At 36.2% G+C, this 21,042-nt stretch overlaps 1 protein-coding gene across 7 annotated transcripts in view; it reads left to right on the top strand.

Moving 5' to 3' along the window:
* Positions 1-21,042, top strand: part of Vav3 (vav guanine nucleotide exchange factor 3) — a 443,712-nt gene that overhangs the window by 330,783 nt on the left and 91,887 nt on the right. For all 7 annotated transcript variants that reach the window (XM_087213208.1, XM_004853591.4, XM_013075550.3 and 4 more), the window contains one exon: positions 20,769-20,905. In XM_087213208.1, the coding sequence (XP_087069334.1) occupies positions 20,769-20,905 (137 nt within the window). The remainder of the gene's footprint in view (positions 1-20,768; positions 20,906-21,042) is intronic.

The following is a 21,042-nucleotide window of genomic DNA, read 5'->3' as shown; positions in this document are numbered from 1 at the left end:
CATGTGATGTTTTGATACATGTATTCATAATGTGATGTTTAAGTCATCTTAAACATATCTACTCACATACTTATCATTTTTTATGGTGAAAACATTAAAAATCCTTTCTTCTAGCTTTTTGAAATGTACATCATTGGTATCTATGTTCAGCTTTCTGCGCAGTAGCACATCAGAAACTTGTTGCTCCTATCTAATGGTAACTTAGTATTCACTGACCATTCTTTCTCCTGCTCTCCTTCCCCCTGTTCTCCCTGTCCTCAGGTACCAACCATTCTACTCTGTTTCTATAAAATGCACTTTTAAAATATTCCAAATATTAGTGAGATTATGCATTACTTATTGTGTGTGCCTACTTTATTTCACAATATGATGATCTCTGGTTCCTTCCATGTTGTTACAGTGACAGGATTTCATCCCTTTTTGTGACTGAATATTATTCTGTGGTGTGTCTATATGTAATACATTTTCTTTATCTATTCATCAGTTGATGGACACTTAGATTGTTTCCATTTCTTGGCTATTGTGAATAATGCTGCAGTGAGTGCAGATGTCTCTGACCTACTCATTTCATTTCCTTTGGACATATTCCTAGTAGTGGATTGCTGGATCATATATGGTAGTTCTGCTTTTAGTTTTTTGAGGCATCTCCATTATTCTTTCCATAATGGCTGTACCAATTTATGTTTCCATTAACACTGTTACAAGACATTTTTTTTTCAGCGGTAGATACGTTTAGATATATTGGGTACTACAAGTTCCAGAGTATAGTAGGTATAAACAGGACTATAATTGTAAGGATCTTTGTTCTGAGGGCTTCAAATCTAAATGAGTTTTGCTGCATTAGAAGTACAGAATTTGGCAATGTATCGTTTTGAGAGTCCCTAACTAAATGGGGGCTCCAGTACCAGAACAGCTTGCACCCCTGCCCTGATGAGAAATGATGGGGTGCTGGATGAGGGTGTGCTTTATACAGGGAGCTTCCTTCTCCTGGCAGACTGCCTACGACCTATTTGTCCAACCCAACCAAGAGGTTCTTCCTTCATGAAGCAGACTTGTCTGTACTGGTAGATGCCTTGTGGATCTTGGCTAATGTGCCTGATCGCTCTGGTGATGGGAGCCAGTGTCCCAGGAAACTAGCCTGGGGAAGTCCTAGTTCTTCAGATGGGAGGTATAAATTCAGTACACCGCCATGGTAGGAAATGAGTTAAAAGATTTATTCCTTACAGATCCTAGGCAGGGAAGGTGGAGGCTGTAAAGAGAGGGACTGTCTTCCATCCCTGGAGCAGGAATTAAGAGTCAAGTAAAAAGAGACTGTGCTATATATGAAAGAGTAAGTTGTAGATCACTTTAAGTTCTTCAGCAAAAGCCTAAATGATATTTCAAAGGAAAGGCTGATAAAGCAGGGAACTAACCCACTCTGCTAGGGAGGAAAGATGCCTCGAAGTTCTTAACTCTGGCCACTGGCTTCAGCCATATGGGTGTGGTGTAGCCCAGTGGTGGTGCACTTATGGCACGCGTGCCGCAGCAGGCTGTTCATTATCATTGAAAGCTCTAACAATATCACTGGTATAAACCCTTCACTATGTCAAGGGGAACTGTAAAACTATAAGAACTCATTATATACACAAAGTAGCCCTGTATGATCCTTATATATCCTTGTATTATCTAAGCAAAATTAAGAAATAGTTAAAATTTATTGAAATTATTTTACATATTTTATTCTTTAATAAGAAATATTCATGCAGCCTTTTATATTTAAATATTTTATTGTTTAATGACAAACATTCATGCACCCTTTTATTTATCCAACAGGCATTTATTAGGTACCAAATACCACACTTAGGATAAACAGCTGAGTAATTCATGATGTTTGACCTTGTAAAGCCTCTAATATATTTGAGAGGAGAGGAAACACAATTAACATAGAGTTTCTATGATAGAAATTAGGTTGTGGAAATTCACTGGGACAAAGGTGTGTACCTGCCTGAGAAGGTTGGAAAGATATCCTAGAGAGAGCACACACGAGGGCCTTGAATGACCACAGAGCTATGAGCAGGACGCTGAGTAAAGATGCCTCCTGAAGGGGGGGAGTGGGAACTGAGCTCCAGTCAGGGTATCTCAGAGCCTGGCAGGTCCTGGTGTGGCAAAGTGTCTTCCCACGGGAAGACCTTTTTCCTTGTGCACGTGTGCTCTCTGCTTGCCAAGCCTGCCCTCGGGCTGCTCTTGACAAGGCACTTAGAGGTACAGTTGAGCTCTGGCAGCTGATGATGTGGTAGGCGAGTGCAGACTGGTGGTGCTGTTTGTTTTGACCTGTGTTTTAGGCAACAAGAGTGTCGTTGGAGAATTTCCCTTACTACTACCAACCAAAAAAAATTTGCACTGCAAAAATTTAAAGAAACAGGTGTTAACTATAAAAAGTTTAGAAAATTCAGATCAATGCAGGTTCTCATAATTTCACAGACCTAATATATAGCCGTCATTAACATTGCAGCATGTGTCTTTACAGACTTTCTTCTGTGCTTATTTGAACTTTCCAAACAGAAATTAGGTCTGACTGTGTACCCCAGTGTTTTGTGACCTGCCCCAAGATATTTGGACATCATTCCGCATATGGTAGAACAGTCTTCTGTGATACTATATTTACATTTCAGCTTGCTATTGCAGTATAAGAATGCACTATAGTTTAAATTTAACAGATTTCCTTTTGCTATTCATTTAGATTGTTTCCAGTTTTTCATATCATAACTACTACTATTTGGATTTGAAAGTATACTACTAATTATGTTTATAAATTAACTGTTATGTTATTTAAAATTCAATATATTTTTATTACTTAAAGAGTATTTTGTAAAGTCTTTTGTCCTATAGGAAAAAATTTCATCAAATGACATGTAAATTGCAACCTCTTGGTAACTGCACTTTGTCCCAGGCCTAGGTCCCTCCCCTGAACCACTGATAAGATCGTGTCATCTGCCTTGTCCCTCTGTAGCATTTGTGATTTTTGTACTGTAAAGGTCAGTTGTGCTTTATAATAATTCCCTGTACAATTTGCTCTCATTTGTTGGAATCTAAGGTTTGTGAGGGCAAGGGCAAGCCTATCTTGTTTCATATTCCCTTTCTAACCACAAAGTAAGTATATGGTTGGTTTTGAAAAAAATTAAACACAGGGTTGAATGGATGATTTAGGAGAAAATGAACAAGCAGAAGCTGAAAGCTGTAATACAAACAAATAGAGTTATCCTAAGGTCTCCTTCACTTTGCAGTCATAGTTAATAATATGTTTTGTAAAAAGAGAAATGGAAGGAGTTTTAGTTAGAGGGGAAACTGTAAGACCACTGGTCACTGTTGTTGCCTAATGTGTATTTCTGTAAAGAGATAGAGGGATGCTTAGAGAAATTGGAACATGAATTGGTTTCTTTTCTAGTTATTTTGTTTCCAAGCCAAGAAAGCCAAATCTCTGCCTTCCCACTCACTTGGGATAATTAAGATGAAAATAACAATTATATAACTCAAGCAGCAAAAAAGAAACCTTTAAGTTTAGCACCTTGAATGTGGCATTCACTGTGGATGCTGTTGTTCAAACAGTAATAGCCATGTGGAAAGTACATACATGCAAAGAAAGGAATTTCTCTTTCTCTAAGCATCACAGAGTTTAACATTTTACAACCTGAAACTGGAACAAGAGGGAATAAACTGGTGGGTGGGGTGGGGAAAGAAGTGAGTGCATTTATCGCAAATCAGATTATGTAGGAATATTTTTGGATGCCAAAACTCTTTCATTTTGGTGAGTTTTTCTCTCATACACAGTAGGCATTGGGGAAGCTGTCCTATTTGAAGAGGTAGGGGAGCAGCATGTTATTGTTTGCCCTCTTACATTTGGCTAGGGTTACGAAGATGTGAATTGGGCAAACTCTAGATAGATCAGTGGTAGTGAACCTGTGGCATATGTGCCACAGCAGGTATACAGAGCCCTCTTTGTTGGCATGTGAACGAACTAGCGTATGAGTTGTTTTTTCCTAAATTAAAACCTCAGGTTTAATTAAATTAATTTAATTTAATTAAATAAAAATTCAGGTTTAATTGCAGTTTGGCACTTTGGAATAAATACGTGGGTTTTGGGTTGCAGTTTGAGCATTTGGGCCATCACTGGTCTAGATTAACCCTCACATTCTCCTTTTTGATCTCATTGGAGGCTTCATTACCTGATCAATAGATTTTATAGAAAACTGTTTGCAACTTTAACTCAAAAGAAGCCTTCAGTAAAAACCAAAATGCAGGTAATCATACATTCCTGAAACCTAACATAGTAGTAGCTCTGTATGTATTTCTTTTAAAAAGACTAAATTGAGATACATTTCTGTAGATTCCAAGAATATTATATGAAAATACAAAAAATTCATATTTATGTACACTTATAGGTCAATTTATATAAAATATAAGCACTTCCTCATGAGGAATAGTCATGTCAGTCCTTTTGAGTACTTTAAAGAAGAAATTTAGGAATTTCAGGTGTATTTTTTTGGGGGGACACTATAAAGTGTCAGAATCCAGAGGATGCTTAGATTTGTATTTGGCTTCTTATTACTTTTAGTGTGTGTGTGTGTGTGTGTGTGTGCATGTGTGTGTTACTGGGAATTGGACCCAGGGGTACTCTACCACTGAGATATATTTCCAGCCCTTTTAATATTTTATTTTGAGACAGGATATTACCAATTACCCAGGTTGACCTTGAACCTGTGATCCACCCACCTCAGCAACCCCAGTAGCTGATATTACGGAGGTGCACCACAAGGCCTGGCTAGTGGTTGTTCTCTCTTTTTTTTTGGTACTAGGAATCGAACTCAGGACTCGAACTCTCCACTGAGCTACATCCCCAGCCCTAGTAGTTGTTCTTTTAACAGGTGCATCTGTAGTCATTTATTTACAAAAGAGAATTTCTTTGATGAATTTATATAATCCCTATTCTCCCTTCCTAAGAATATGTAGCTTTCAAGCAACGAATCAAACCTTTTATTCTCTAGCCATATTTTTTATAATTGTATGTTCTACATCAGTATAGTGACTTTATTGAGGCCATTTATTTAAACTGGAACAAGGGCTAGTGATGTAGCTCAGTGGTTCCACTCCTGCCTGGCAAGTGCAAGGTCCTGAGTTCGATTCCTGGTACCAAGAAGAAAAATAACTGGAACATTTTTTCCATTAAAAGGAGATATTGCAGAATTGTGCCCAGTAGGGGCATTGAAGCAAGATGACATTTAATGAAATATTTATATAAATTCTATGCCAAAATCAAAACTAAGATCTAAGCTGCAGATTTTCTAGTTCTATTTCTATGGTATGGCTGTACTAATAGCAATTAATTAGCCGTTTCTCTTGTGTGACTCTACTAATAAAATGATCAAATATGTAAATGGTTGAACATAAATTTTTTAACAGTACCTGGAAGTATTTGAAAATATCACCAAACAATGATATGCTATTTTAATTTTTAGCTCTGTATCATATTTTCTGTTAATAGAAATTTCATTATAAGATGCATTCTGTGAATGCCGGAAACTTGTCTACATCTGTACCGCGCCATGTGCTTTGCTCTAGCTCTCCTGTCTGTGTAATATCAGTTGACCTCTGAATCAGTGTTTTGCAAGATCACAAGTCATATGTTCAAGGTTATAGGAACCACTGCTGTGTCTAAAGGAATATATCCCCAGAGGTAACTCTCGGGACAAAATGTCAAGAAGGATTAAGTCTCTGTGTATAACAGTTCTTTCTTATCTATCCTCTTTCATAGCACTCATTATTACCTGAGATAGCCAAAAAGGAAAAAGTAAAGAGAACGTAGGCTATGGAATTTGAAATTATACTTAAGAAATACAGAGCCTTATTTTTTAGGCCATGACGTTATAGAGTTGGAATTTGCTTTAAATGTCACCTTAATACTATATTGTTCTAACTTCTGTTAGGTTGTTTTGTTTCGTAAGCTGATGTCTTAATATTAATTATTCAAGAAATAAAAGTGATTGTCTTGCCTAACAACATATGTTGTAGGCAATGCTGAGATTGGAGGTTAGGCTGATATGTAGGAGTAACCCTTAATTTGGTCTCTCCCCTCTGAGGACACTTGCTGAGAATATTACTGAATGACTGTTCAGATACAGAGAGGAAGAGGCGCTGTGGCCAGTCAGAGAGCCCTGATCATTTCTGTGTAATAGGAACACATATTCATTAACACCTGAATACTTTCTGCTGTTATTCATTGTATCTTATCTAAAAGATGTAGATAAAATCTAATGGTGAAAATGTAAATAAGTTAGGGTAGCAACAATGTTATTTCAGTACAAAGCTAGTGTGTTTGTTAATTTTATTCACTGAAAATACTACATATTCTATGTGTTTATTGTAGCATTCATAATAAATACAGTCTTATCACTTTTGAAAGTAACTTAAAACTTAAAGGAGTACTTCATTAATGAGCCTCTAATAAAATTCAAAAAATACTTTGTGATACATTTAAACCAAATCAAAAATAACATGATAGATGTGTATGTAGTTGCCATTAAGAGTAAATATTAACTTTTTACCTTTTGTTAGATCCTAATCAAAAGGCTCTTGTTTCCTCAAATCTTGTTTCCTCAAAATCAACACTTAGTGTAATTGATTTATAAGTTTTTACCAACGTAAAAGATATAGATTATTATCTCACTGTTTTAATTTTTGTCCCTAACAAGTAGCAATCAGTGAACATTTTACCACATTTAGGATTTAATTTTTCTTAACTGTGAATTACCTGCTCATATATTCTTTTCACATTTGTTTTCTATTGGGTTTTCATTTTCTTTTCTTCTCATTTTCAGGAACTCTTTATATATTTTGGGCACTAATCCTTTGGTTATTTTAATTACATGCATCTGCTTTTTAAGATTTCTTTTTCAGAATTATAAATTTTAGTGGAGACAAATTTATTCATATTTTCTTATGTGCTTTTTTGTTTCTCATTTAAGCAGTCCTTCTCTAACATCATAAAGGTAGTTTAATATATTGTCTTTTTTTTTTTGTACTGGAAATCAAACTCAGAGCCTCGTGTTAGCTAGGCAGGCACTGTGCCACTGAGCTACATCCTGGACCCAATACATTGTCTTTTAAAGGTTTGGAATTTTACTTTTGACATTTCAGTCTTTATTCCAAATAGATTCACAGAAGACTTGTATCTGGGCTCTCTAATCTCTTTCAGAGGTTTATTTCTTTACCTCTACAGTTTTAATTACTTTCTTTTTTAGTAATTATGGCAAAATGAAAGAAAATATTTTGTATTGAGATTGCTTAGTATTATGATTACTATTTATTTTTCTTATTTTTGCAAATTTTGAGCCATAGAAACATTTTCATTTAAGCAAATTAGGTTAATATAAATAATTTATTATAGCAAAAAAAAAAACAAAAAAAAAACTGCTAGTAGACCCCTGACAGGACAAGTGTCCATTGATCCAGATCATGTGCCAGGCATTGTGTTCATATGTAATTACTGCAATAAAAGCATCATTAATAGAATCAGTGTCGCCTTTTCTAGATATGAAAATGAAATTTACAGGATTCAACCTTAGGCTTGTTTGACACAATAACTATGTTCTTGATGATTACCCTGTACCACCTTCCCACATAGACTCCTCTGTCTATAAAGACAGGAACACAAAGGATCTACTACCTTCAAACTGGGTGATTTCACATTGCAGGTGATGGAAGTCCTTCAAATCTGATCCTCTTCACTTCTTTTTCACCTCTTCTGTCTCTATTCTGTTTCAGCCCGTTATCCCCATAGCCATGTGGCCTCATCTTCACCCAGAGTTGTTCTATTTCTAAAACATTATATTCAACTATCTCGTTCCCTACTCCAGTCTTGCAGCCCTCTTGCTCCCTGGTCATTCTGCTTTCTGCTTACCAACCCCTCTTGGTTTGCCACCTCGCCTAATTAGGCTGATTTCTGTGGCCCAATATGTGAGCTAATCTTTTGCCGCATCTAGTCAATGCTGGCAAAGCTTGTGGCACCCATGCCACAGATTCCCCACCACTGGTCTAGATCAACCTACCCTTACAGAGATTCATGACTTCTTAAATGTGTTGCCATTTTGGTACCCTTCTCTGTGTCTGGCTGATCTGTATTCTACCTTAGTTCTCACTTTGTATCACTTTCTTTGTAGCTTCTGCTCTTCCTGGTCTTGGTGTTGGTGCTCAGTGTTTCCACAGCAACTTGCCTGTCCTGCCACAGCTTTATCACAGTGTGAGAGCCTGTGTGGCTCGCTCTGTCCTCTACTAGGCAAAATCTCTGAGGGAAAGAGCTCTTTGACTCATCACTACATCTCACATACCTAGAGCATTTCATGATCAAATCAAACGGCCAAGAACTAGTCAAGGAACTGATGAAACTGTAGTTGAATGTGTTTTAAACATCTGGTCTCTAAAACATTGGGTTCAGGGGAAGATACTTATAACTTTCAAAATGATTTCAAACTTACTATCTCAGTTTTATGCAAAATCATCGTATCTTGTCTTGGTAAAATTTGACAGAAAAAAGACATGTATGTTCTGTAAAGCTCTATTTGGGAGCTGGGAAAAAAATCAAAAGACAATAGCAGTTTGAAAGTCTTTGGAGAGATTGGTATATCTGGTACACAAGAGAAAGAGCTTATGAGTTCATCTGTTTGAGGAAGTACTCCCTAGACATTGCTTAGAATTTGAGAAATAATGCACACCTTCAGTTGCTCAGGTGAACATTCTGGATTTTTAGAAAATTGTGTCTATTTTCCCGTTGGTTGTATAGTTAAACCACTTTATATTTCTTAGTAGTTCAAATAAAGTGCTTCTAAGAACAAATGTCCTAACTTTTAAAATGTTTTGAAGTTAATAGGGAAAAAGAAATTCTAGGTTGTCTCATAGGTTTAAAAATTCACATTAACCTCTCATAAAATAAAAATTTCTCTTTAAATCATTCATTGTTACCCAATTTTTTTATCACATGCCTAGCATTGTGCTAGGGATTAGCAAAACAAAGATCAATGAATTCATCTTTAAGGATAAAAATAATTATTTTGTGATTTTTTTACGGGGTAAAATATATTTTTATTATATAGAGGAAATTTTTTTTTTTACAGAAGAGAAAATAGGAATTCTATAATCACTAATTATATTCCGTAACTTCAAAGGGCAAATTACAGTATCTTTGCTGTTGAAAACTGAAAAAAAAATTTTAACTAGGTTTTTTTTCAACAGGATGATAGCCCCTAAGGTAGACAGGAATGAGAGACTCAACACATATTTATTGAACTTATTGGACGGTGAGTTACTAATTATGTAGTTTTGCTCCAAGTAGAGATTTACATGAAATATTCTTTGCTAAACAGAATTACGCCTTCTTTTTGTCAAATTTAAGCTTACTTGAACCTTCCTGCTGTAACTTCATTTATATTTGGCACTGAATTTGGCACATACTCAGTTAAATTATAGAAAATTGCCTTTTTCATGGTTCAAAAATAGGCCACAGCAGCCAACTTCATGGTTCCACCCAGTGTACATCACACTTCTGTGAGGTGTGAACACTGGAAAAGAAGTAAATTAGCAAATTGAGGAGTTTTGTTTATTGTCCAGAAGAGTTTGTCTTAACTGAAGAGCAAGAAAAATGTCAATGAAATTACCACACTCGGAAAAGGTCATTGTTGGGTTCAGCAATTTCTCATAGTGAATGAAGTCAGTGAGAAATCAGTATTTGGTTTTAGAATGATGTACCATATTAGTATGTTCTGTGTTACATTCAGGTGTTTTTTTTTTTTTCAGGTGCTTTTGTAAACTGTAATTGTATGTGAGCTTTGTGGCGAATGTCTCTGATATTTTAATCAAAAAGGCAGAACTGAAAGTTCTATTTCAGTATGTCTTTTCTATGCATAACCCTGCCCTGCTGTCACAACTATAACTGCTTTCCAGATGATTCATAACTTCTTGGCACAATTTTTTATTATTCTAGCATCTGCAATTTTCTTTGTAGTCCACAGTTTATATTTTAATAATTAGTACTTTTGTATTTTTATTATAGCCTTAAAATGTACGTACTACTTCATTATTATTTTCAGATGATTAGAAGAAAGTGTATATGTAACCACTTCAGTACATTTGAAGAAGTTGAAACCATAACATCATTTTGATATTTATGGATGATGAAAGAAGCTGTTTGTATAAGAAAAATATGGAAAGCTTAAAATTTGGAGAGATAATTAGACAAATCATAAGGAAGGTAAGGGAAACAAAAGAGAGGTCAGGGAAAAAGTAATAGTTTTCAAATTGATGGGAGAGGGGGAAAATTGAGATTTTGAAAGACAAATGCTGAAACTATTATTTAAATCAATATTCACATTTCAAATATATTACATTGAAAAACTGTAAATGACAAAAGCTTATAAGCAGATACAGTATCTTAAAATTTGAGTAATTCCAGTCAGTGTATAGGAAGGATGCAGAATATATATGGTCATTATACAATCCCAAAGATATAAAGAAAATATCTCTGAACTTCTCAACATAGTCCTGAGGATCTATTGTTACTTATAAATCTATCATTCTGAAAATTTTGAATATAATTTTTTATCACTTTCCTTTAGGAAAGGATAGTAATTTATTCACCAGCCATTAAAATCTGAAAAAAAATCATAAGTGACCTTTCCCTGTTTTTTTCCACCTACGATTTTGCACTTACTGGATGACAGTGCCGTCAAAAAGAATATAACATTTTTAGCTAACTATATGCAACTGGATTTCAATTGTTTCACATGTAATGAAGATATTTACTAAATTATCGTATTCCATACTAACATAAAGCATTTCCATTGTTAGAGCAGTATTTTGCCAGAGAACACAAAAATCAGCATGATTTCTGTTATTTTTCACTCTCATTGTAGACAGTGTTAAAAAGGAATATTCCTGAGAAGGGGTGAATTTTTTATTGTATTTTATGCAGTAGATGCTTAAGTAGTGATCTTTGGTGGTCTTTGGCCTCAGTGAAAGGGAATATAAAGGAAAACTTTACTACATTAAAACACAGATAAGTAGCCAGTCTCCTCCTATAAAACATAGCTGGTTTTTAGTAATAGTTGCACATTCCCTTTATTTTAAACTTGTAAATTTTATACTTACTCTGTTCATGTATGAATCCATAATATTGTACATAAATTGTTCTAGTTGACTCATTCTTTTTTCACTTCAGGAAAAGGTTAAGGAGTAAATAAATACTTAAATAACCCTAGAGTTACTGGTTATATATTGTGGTGGTATTGGATCCTCAGAATTCGGAATAGACTCAAAAGTTTTCAAAAACTGAACTGGTTGAAAGCCCTTCTAAGTTATTACTTTTAGTGTAGTACCATTTTATGAAGAGGAGCCTGCTCTTCTGTTTCTCCTGTGTCCTATGTCAGAAGTTTATTTTAGGAGACTGTTCATGAGAAGGGTAAAAAGATTGTTTGTGTGCATTATCACACAGAGATATTTGATAGCTGACGTCTTACCTACAGGTTCCCTAGTCTCTTAAAAAAAATCAGCACATCAGAGTGATGGTCCAGGGTTATTTGCTTTCTCTGAAACTCAGCCAGCCAAGAATACCAATTGCATATGCTCTTCATTTTAACTTACAAATCAATAAACTGTCTGACTAAATCTGAATCTTTTGGGAATGCATCTGAATATGCTCTCCTCTGTTCAAGCAGGTGTATCAGAGGAAGGGGAAGGTCAAAAACATGAGAAAAATAGAGAAAAACAAGCAAACAACTGAGTACATAGGAAAAGTTGGGTTTTGTTTTGTTTTGTTTTTTTGCTTCATTGTACATGATACAAGTTGCCTTACAGCATATTCAGGATGAGTATAAGTTATTAAGAGAGTCATTAAGGACTTTTAAGAGATATATTAGCATTTTCACATATTAAAACTAATTTTATTTCAGGCAAAATTTTAGTTATATGAAGCATTTTGATAGTAAAAACACAAATAATTACAAACTATCAAAAATCAAGGTAAGACTATACAAAGTTTTTCATTTCTATAGTACCAATCAAAACTGAATATGTTTTAAAACTAAATTTGATTATTAAAATGGTGTTTGTCATACAAATTTAGAAGTACAAATACATGAAAAATGAAGAGACAAATAACAAGTAAATAGATGACTATATGAATTACAAACTTACAGTGTATGTTCACTTGGCCACATATACTTGGTCAGGGTTCATAAGCAGCTCTAAGAAGGGTCAGTGTAACTAGTATGAAACTGGACCAGCCTAGAGAATTATTAGGGGCTAGAAAATATTCTTATGGCTGATGGCCAGGAGCTCACATTTAATGTCAAGTACAGTGCAGGGGAGCATCTTAAAATAAGAGATTGTTAACATATTTTGTAAAACTTCAGGCTTCTGTGTGCACAATAGTCAAGCATTATTAGAGCAGATTAGAGAAGGCCAGTTAGAAAGACAGTGCTTGATCTAGGAGGCAGAAGCAAAGGTGAGAAGAAATGGTTTGTTTAGAGAGAAATTTTGGATGTACGATCAAGTATGTAGGTGGTTGGATTTGGAAGGGTGTCCTTTGAGGAGAGAAGAACGGTGGTCCTTCCTTCTAAAAAAATTCATTGAAATAAAGAATACAGTCTTTGTCAAAAGGTATTACAGTCTGGAATATATAAACTCTGTGCTAAATCTGTGTACAGAAAGGTGCTAGTGGTCTGGTACATGTGTTTTATATGAGCTAAAAATAATTTTGGTGTAATAGATGGTTTGAAAGCAATAAGCTTGCATGTTTATAAAAGTGTTTGTCTAAGGCACTTAAGGAAATGTGATAGATATTTGATTCCATTTGGGCAGCTACAACAGAATACCATAAACTAGGTAGCTTATAATTAACAGAAATTTATTTCTAAGAGTTCCAGAGCTGAGAAATCCAAAGTCAAGGTGTTAGTAGATTCTGTATCTGGTGAGCTCCCACTTCCTGGTTCACTTCCTGGTGGTGGAAGGGTTGCGGGAGCTCTCCCCCAGGCTGCACCCTTTTAACCTAATCACTTCCCCAAGGGCCTACCTCCCAATGGCATCTCACTGGGGATTAGGTGTCATCATATGGATGGAGAGGAGCTAAACATTCAAATTATAGCAAGAGTGATATTTGAGCTTCAAGGAGTAAGAAGCATGACCAGATTTTATTGTTTTATCACTTGATTGTGGTGTGAGATGGATGTGTAGACAGTAGCTGGTATACACCATGAATAAGGGGCAGGCAGTTAACAAGAACTGTACGTATTCAGTACTTTTCAGATAATTCAGGAGAATTAATATAGGAATGGAGCAATGAAATGGGCAAGACCCCCCAGACTACATATTACCCATTTTACATTTTATCCTTTGCTTTCATATGGTATGTATGACCTTTCTTGTGTCTCTCAAGTATTTCAACCTCGTTTCAGAATCAGAGTCTTCATGTTTATGGTTCAACTTGACCGTGAACACCCCCCACCATGGTCTTTTCCTCAGGCCTGAAGCCTGGCCTGCTCACCTCCTTAGAAGGCAGTGGTGGCAAACTTCAGCAGGCTCTTTGTATCATTGAAAACTCTAAATTGGTGCTATGGAGAAATTCTTACTACTTTCTCCTCACACTTCCTTTCACTCTCTAGTCCAATATCTTTTTCTAAATGTTTCATCATAACACTTATGCCTAATCTTATTACATTTATCTCCTCCTTTTGTGATTGTTTTTTCTACTAAAGTACAAGGTTTATGAGGATGGACATGGTTAGCCTTATTTACAGCTATATTCCCACTACCTGCATATAAATGATATATAAATATTGGTTGAATAGACATATGATCCCATAGAACAAAAAAGGAAAACCAGGTTATTGGAAAATGCTCTTAACAGTTTACTTTTACTCTATCTTCTTACCCTTCAGATGCATTTTATGACTGGGTTGTTAAAATTTCCTTTTGATTGTAGGACAGAAACCATGCTCAGTTGCTTTGGAGGTAGGAGGGTCCATGCTAGGAGGGTAAACACCAGCCTGAGGACCTCAGTAGTCACTCTAGATCTTGATGCTTTCCATGAAACAGGCTTTAAAGAAATCTTTCTTAGAACTAGTAACGCCAGTTCTCTTTTATTCTTAGGAATCAGCAGTGGCTTCACTCCCTGCTAACATAGGTATCTGTTTCCTGCCTTCCTGTTCTGTGAAAGTACATCTAATGGTCTGGGTTATCCCCCGGGAAGAACTGTGCATTTGGCCACTGGCCCTTGCCTCAGCCACTGCTCTCTCATGTTCAGCGTATTGCACTCTGTTTTAATCCCCATCCCTGAGACACTTGGGTGTGGTCAGAAGGGCAGTGATGTGGTTTAAATTGTAACTTTGTGTAGGTGGAGCTATATGTGACCACTTCCTGCAGATCCACAGGGCTACCCATGGATGTGTCAGGCACTGAGAGTTTTATGGATTGGCCGGTAGAGTGGTTTTCTAAGTTGAAAGTTGTTGAGGCTCTTTCTTTGGAATAGACCTGGGAGTTACTATGTTCCTTCTAGAATTGAGGTGATCTTGAGTTCTCAGTTTTTCACCACTGGGAGTAGAGTTCTGTCCCTTCTTTCCTACTTTCTAAGGCAATATTGGACCCCAGCAGGGATTTAGACTATGCTGAAATGTGCATCAGTTCAAGTCAGGAAGCTTCTGCCGTGGTGAGGTCTCCTTCCTTTTAGGTTACAGAGAATACTTAGCCTGCAGCAAGGGGACTGAACTAGAAGTCAGACACAGAGTTGTGGTTCAGTTTCTATTTCTAACTAGTTGTTTTACTTCAGATTATTTATTTACCATTTTTGTTCTTAATTTTATAATGTGGAATATTTATAATGTAGAATGTTAGGTAGTGATACTAGTTATACTAGGTAATTGTATTAGTCACCTTTTCCTTACTGACAAACTCAAGTGGAGGAAAAGTTTAATTTGGCTTATGGTTACAGAGGTCTGTGGTTATAATTGACTGGCTCCAGGGCAGTCATCGTGGTGGAAGGACTTGGTAGAGCAAGCTGCTTACCTCATGGCAGCTGGAAGCAGAGCACAGAGGAACACCAGAGGGGAAGGAGCTGTTGACCAGGTATAGTACCCAAGGTCACACCTCCATGGCCCACATAGACTTGGGCATTACTAATGCCAGACAGCTCTCAAGGCAACTGAGTTGGCAATCCAGTTTAACTGACAGTGATGATCTTGAAGTTGTGTGGTTGTGTTCTTTTCTATCTTTGAAGCAGAGGCCGAGATAGCTCAGAGCTGTGCTTCTCAAACTGGATTCCTCACATTCCTGGAAATGGTCATTTACTAGGGATCTGCCAGATGGATAGCATCTTCTCCTAGAGCTTTGATCTTATTTAAAGATTTTATAGAAACATTATTTTTCACTAAAATGTGCATACATGATAGAATAAAATGTTAAATTTGTATAGGTATGAAAGCAGCATAAAATTTTATACTTCTTTCATAGTTGGTAGCCTATAAAATCTTTTTAATAGATTAAAAAGAGACTTCCAAAGGCATTATTATAACTTTTCCCCTTGATTCACTAATATTCTGATAGCCAGTGCCAAAGAGTGACTAGTCAGTGCCTCTAAAGTTGGACGAAAGCGTCTATGCCTGATCCTTGTTATTATATGAGCAATGCCTATTTCCTTCATTTGACTCATTGTTTACAAAAGTAAAGTAGACTTCTTTGGGTGAAAATTTTTAAAAATCGATGGGAAGTGTTCCCTTTTGAACAGTTAGTTCTTGAGTTTGTTTTTCACCAAATTGTCTGCTTCTGCTGTAGCAGATGGTTTCCATTCAGAGACTCTGCTCCTCTAGGAAGACCAGCAAGGGAGGGAAAGAGTAATGCTTTCTTGGAAAAAGCCCTTTATGATGTGATGAGCAGGGGAAACCCATTACCCAGCATCCTAGGCACTTAACTTGGCTGTCAGGACTTGAGGTTTAGACTGTAGACTTGTATAGGAGGGGCCTGGATTTTAATTTAAAGCAGGTTTTGTTGGTATGATGCCAGACACCACTTACTTCACTGTAATTTTCTCAAAAGCAAGTTTGGTCATGGTGGATGTTGGTCATAGTGCTTCCTACATGTACCCAGAGGAATGAGATTCTAAAACCCAAGTAGAGTCTGGCAGTCACAGCCAGGAAACTTGTATAAAAAATTTAATACATATGTCAGAATCTTATTACACAAAATTTTCTAAAATGTTTATGGCTAGGAACAATTTTTCAAAGCTCCCACTGCACAAGATGCCATGCCCATTTGTACTGTGTCTCCATCTGTCTATTCATGGACTGAATAAAGGCTGGTTGAGGGTAGGAACCTTGCCCCTGCTCTGTTCTGAAGCTGCCATGCCCAACACTGGGGAGTGCACAAGACACAGTTAGTTAATGAGCGATTGAATATGTTATGCTTGTGATGAGCTTCCCAGGATAAACCAACCTCCAACATTTTGTAAAACTAATTATGTTTTAATATGGCTGAGTTTAGATTTTAAATTGTACCCCAGAGGTGAAAGGCCAGCATAGTACTGACAGCCCATTTATCTCACAGGCAGCACTGTCCTCTAAGTTATTGCCCTGGGGGAGCCCATTGCATTAGGGCAGTAATATCAGCATCATTTAGAGATACTAATCTGTATTGTGGCAATCACTCTTCTTGTCCTGCTTAGAAGACACAGTGGCTGATACTGATACAGGCCACTGTTAAGTTCACTGAAGTTTGAAGGGTTTAAGTGACAATTATTAGTGCAACAGTTTGTATCTGGCAAAATTCTAATGGGATTTTACCTTCTATTAACATTTTTAAACAACACCTAAATTCATAGTGGTATTGAAGTCATATTTGAAAGGAAATCTTATTTCCTATAACCCTATTAAAAACAATTTCTATATTTTCTTGAAACTAGCATTCCACATACTTACATGTGGCTTTAGTTTTATTTAACCAGAACTCTACGACTATTTCTGAAGTATAACCATCACTGTAATATTGCCAGTTCTACTGGGTGTTAATCTTTCATGCATAAGGATGACTTGGGGACTTTGTTTGATTTAATACCCAAGGACAATTACTAGTATGAATACAAATTAAAGGGCAAAATTGTCCCCAAGCTAAATTTTAAGAGTATAGTTAGCCATACAACAAAGCATTTATCATAGGGAATAAAACAAGCCAAAACAACTAAACATTTGGCATGAGATCTAATTTTCTCTGAGCCATTTTAATCATTATTCCCTTAGGTAAAGATAATTGACTATATCAAGTTTCAGGAATTTCCAAGATTGCCCAAACATATATGTTGAAATTACACATTATTTTGCATTTAATGTTGAGGCTATGAGGATAGTTGCAATATAAATAAGATTTTGTAGCAGCAGTGTAATTGTACGAACATGTCCTCTGTAAATGCTGCTGTGGGGAAGAAACAAAATAAACATGTACTGAGTCTGTGTTTTCCCAAGAAGAAAGAAGCAGCTTTCTGGGATGAGTTGTGGGTTTATAATATGATGAAATGTATAGTTTTGGTGAAAAAGATAACCTTTGGCTATTTATTTCTGATTAATTAGTGTCAATGAAGAAAACTACATTTCTACTTTTACAGTTTATGGTGTTTTTGCATCTCAGAATCCCTTGAAGTATAGATAGCCAAGGGAAAATACAATTAAAAATAAAAAAGCTAGGGATTTTCAGCCTGAACAAATTTTGAAACTGTGATCCATAGAAGGGAGATTTGGCTTCTTCGGCATAATTCCAGATGGGAGGAGGCAGGTCAGTGGAAAGAGGTTACACAGAGTTTTAAGTGAGTTTCAGGAAAACCTTGTTAATAAACTGTGTGCCATGATGACTGAGTTGTCATGGGGGCATGGAATGAATGTTCCATCCTGCCCATTTTTAAACAGGTTAAAGCCTGTCAGGCATGTATTATATGGGAAGAGGGAAACCTGCACTAAATCAACAGCAAATGGCTATTCAAAATATGAGCATTAGTACATTTAATTTATTCTCTGTTCTTGGACTCATTTGTAGAGTGAGATGCCTGCTGTGGCAATAGATTGTGTTAAGTATTACATTGATGGTTAAGTACTGGTGTGAAGTTTAACCCATTCTTTTTTTTCTTATTTTAATTGCATTTTAAATCTTGGTTAATGTGATTATGTTCACAGTGATGTTCCTGTTCCTTTATCTTTTTTATATAAAGGAAGGAATACAAGGGGGCCTTTTGCAGAGCAATCATTCATCCCACAAGTTTTGTGGAACACCAACTGTATGCTAACATCAGAACCAAGAGCAAAGTATCAGAATTCATCTAGGCTGTCCCCTTCCTCCAGTCTTTTTATCTTTGATCTGTACAACCTGTAGTCCAAAGGGCAAATCATACTGAAATGGGAGTTTAATAAACACTGAACTTGACGAGTTGTTTATGACTGATTTGAGGCTAGTTCCAGTGTCCTCTTGGCTATTACCTAGGTTCAGCTGTAATTCCCGACAAGTATCACATATTTTTGTTTTAGGAAGAAGCTTAGCAACACACTTATATTAATGGGCTGCTAGGTCAACTTCCCCAATGAAGCTCATAACGAAGAATAATCACAGAAAACAGAGTAAATGGAAACTGAGAAATAAGTGGAACTATAAAATCAAAATCCATCATTGTTACTTTCCAACATAAATCTCACTTCTTAACCAGACTACAATAATAATAATATATGCACAGTTTTCTGTCTTAAATATTATGATTTTACTAGGCCAAGTGTTAAGACATTCAAGTCCATCTAAAAAGACACGAGACAGCATTACAGCCTGTCTGTACGCTTGACATATTATAGCTTCATATGCAGCCTGGGCATTACCATACTATAATAAATTTCCATATTAAATGTCCTCAAAATTAATTTTTTCCCTAAACATTTTATGAATTTTTAATCAGTTCTTCTTGAGTATGACTCATTTGGACATGTTGACAATGAAAAAACTCTGTCGGCTGTGGTATATGTGACCACGTGAGCTATTTCATGTTTAAAGACTCTTCTTTCTTACCTTTGTCCTCTATTTAAAAATTGACCTAAAACCAAAATTTCCCAGATGAGATACATCCCATGCCCTAGAAATACTCAGTAAAATGGAGGCCAACCACAACTCTGACCCCTAAACATGGAATAACTGTCATGCAAACTAGAACTGTTTGAACAATTCTACTTTATCCTGAATCTTCTTTCATCTGTTGAGCTTTTAAGTCAGTTGTTAGGTGTATGGAATGTCTAGATTTAATTTTAGGTTTATACTAGCAGTTTAATAGAATATGTGTGCTCTATTCTGAAGGCATTTACAGTATGTTGAGAAAAAGTCTAATAAACACTTTACCAAGAAGAGTTCTTTTGTTGAGTATTGTTTTGAGGAATGACAATGAAGTCTGCTGTTTGTGAGAGGGAGTAACCTTATAATATTCAGCAGGGCAACACTCTATGAAAGATGTGGGATTAAAGTCATCTCTCGAGGGTCAGTGGCACAAGAACTGAAGGAAAGGGGAGATGTAGCAATCATAACATACCTCACCAGCCACCACTGCTAAATTGGGGTGAATAGCACAGTGTTTTTCAGATCTATGCCTTCTGGTTCACTGGATTGATAAGGAAGTGTTGACTGCAACTTTCAGTTCTATTTATAGCAACCCTTCACCCCAGGAGTCATTGAAAGAATTTTGAGGGTCTTATTAATTTTTTGCTGGAGCATTTCATGCAGCTATCAAGGTTTTTCTAGATAACTTAGATATCTAGAACCAGATGAGTGGTTAATCCTCTTTGCTTTGTGCAGCACCTGTCACCATAGTCAATCATCAGAATAGAAATTCCTGAAGCATAATAAACACTGGCCTACGTCCCTACATGTGCAGCAAATATTTTATCAGTGATCTCTCTCTTAGGAGGGAGCAGTCTTACTTCTGAATGAAAAAGTGACTGTGAAGTTGTCCATTTGTGACCAGCAATTAGGCTCGTGTGCAATTGAAGCTGCTGTTCCCCAAAAATGAAATATTGAACTAAGGCCTTCTTTGCACATCCAAAGAACTACAAAGAGAAGTGGTAGATCTGTATTTCAAATATTGCTGATGTTATTGGCTCAGACATGTTCCTTCTATTGGGTCTGTTTTGCAAGCCTAAATTTGAGCCTGAAGAGTTTCTCCACATAAATGTCTTAAGTATTGCAGTGGCACATCCATCACCTTTTTGCTTTTGAATTACAAACATAACCTTAAGATACGAGCCTTATACTGGTCAGTGTGATACATACACAGAAAGGGTGAGCCTCCTTAGTGATGAAATCAGCCATTGCCCAAGAGGAATGTAATAGGCAGAAAGGATAGAGTTGATGAAAAAATTGATTCTTTTCCATTAAAGTGTATGTGATGTGTTTTTTATGAAGCAGGAATCAGCTAAAAGAGAAATATTTTTTCAGCTAAAAAGAGATTGGTCGTGAGGAGAGGAAAAGTACGTACGGGACCAGGGGATAAATATGTGTCTTATTCCATTGCCACCTCAAATAATGAGAAAGTTGAAAAGCATTCCTTTGGAATTACTTCAGATGTTTATTTGGACCTGGTGTTATTAAAACTTTTTAATGTTAATACTGGCTCTTTTTAAAAAAAATACATTTTAGACTTCATACATCATTGCCTTCTCATTTCTAAAACTTGTGTTGCTTATTTTCAGGTTTGCCAAAAATGCAGGTCATTAGAAACTATACTGGAACACCACCCCCAGCTCTTCATGAAGGACCCCCCTTACACATCCAGGCAGGGGATACAGTTGAACTTCTGAGAGGAGATGCCCACAGTCTGTTTTGGCAGGTACTGTCCAAAGTATAATTTTTCTATTTAATGGATGATTTATTACTGCATAAAAATAAAGTTCTGGTCTTTAGAAACTGATTAAATGCTTTCAGCTTCAGAATCTTACATGATGTAAGGGACATTATTTTGTCTTA

Source organism: Heterocephalus glaber, unplaced genomic scaffold, assembly GCF_053883595.1.
Source record: "Heterocephalus glaber isolate CG9 unplaced genomic scaffold, H.glaber_assembly_v1.0 deba00001442, whole genome shotgun sequence".
In the NCBI taxonomy this organism is placed as follows: Eukaryota; Metazoa; Chordata; class Mammalia; order Rodentia; family Bathyergidae; genus Heterocephalus; species Heterocephalus glaber.
This window is presented reverse-complemented; position numbering and strand designations above follow the sequence as displayed.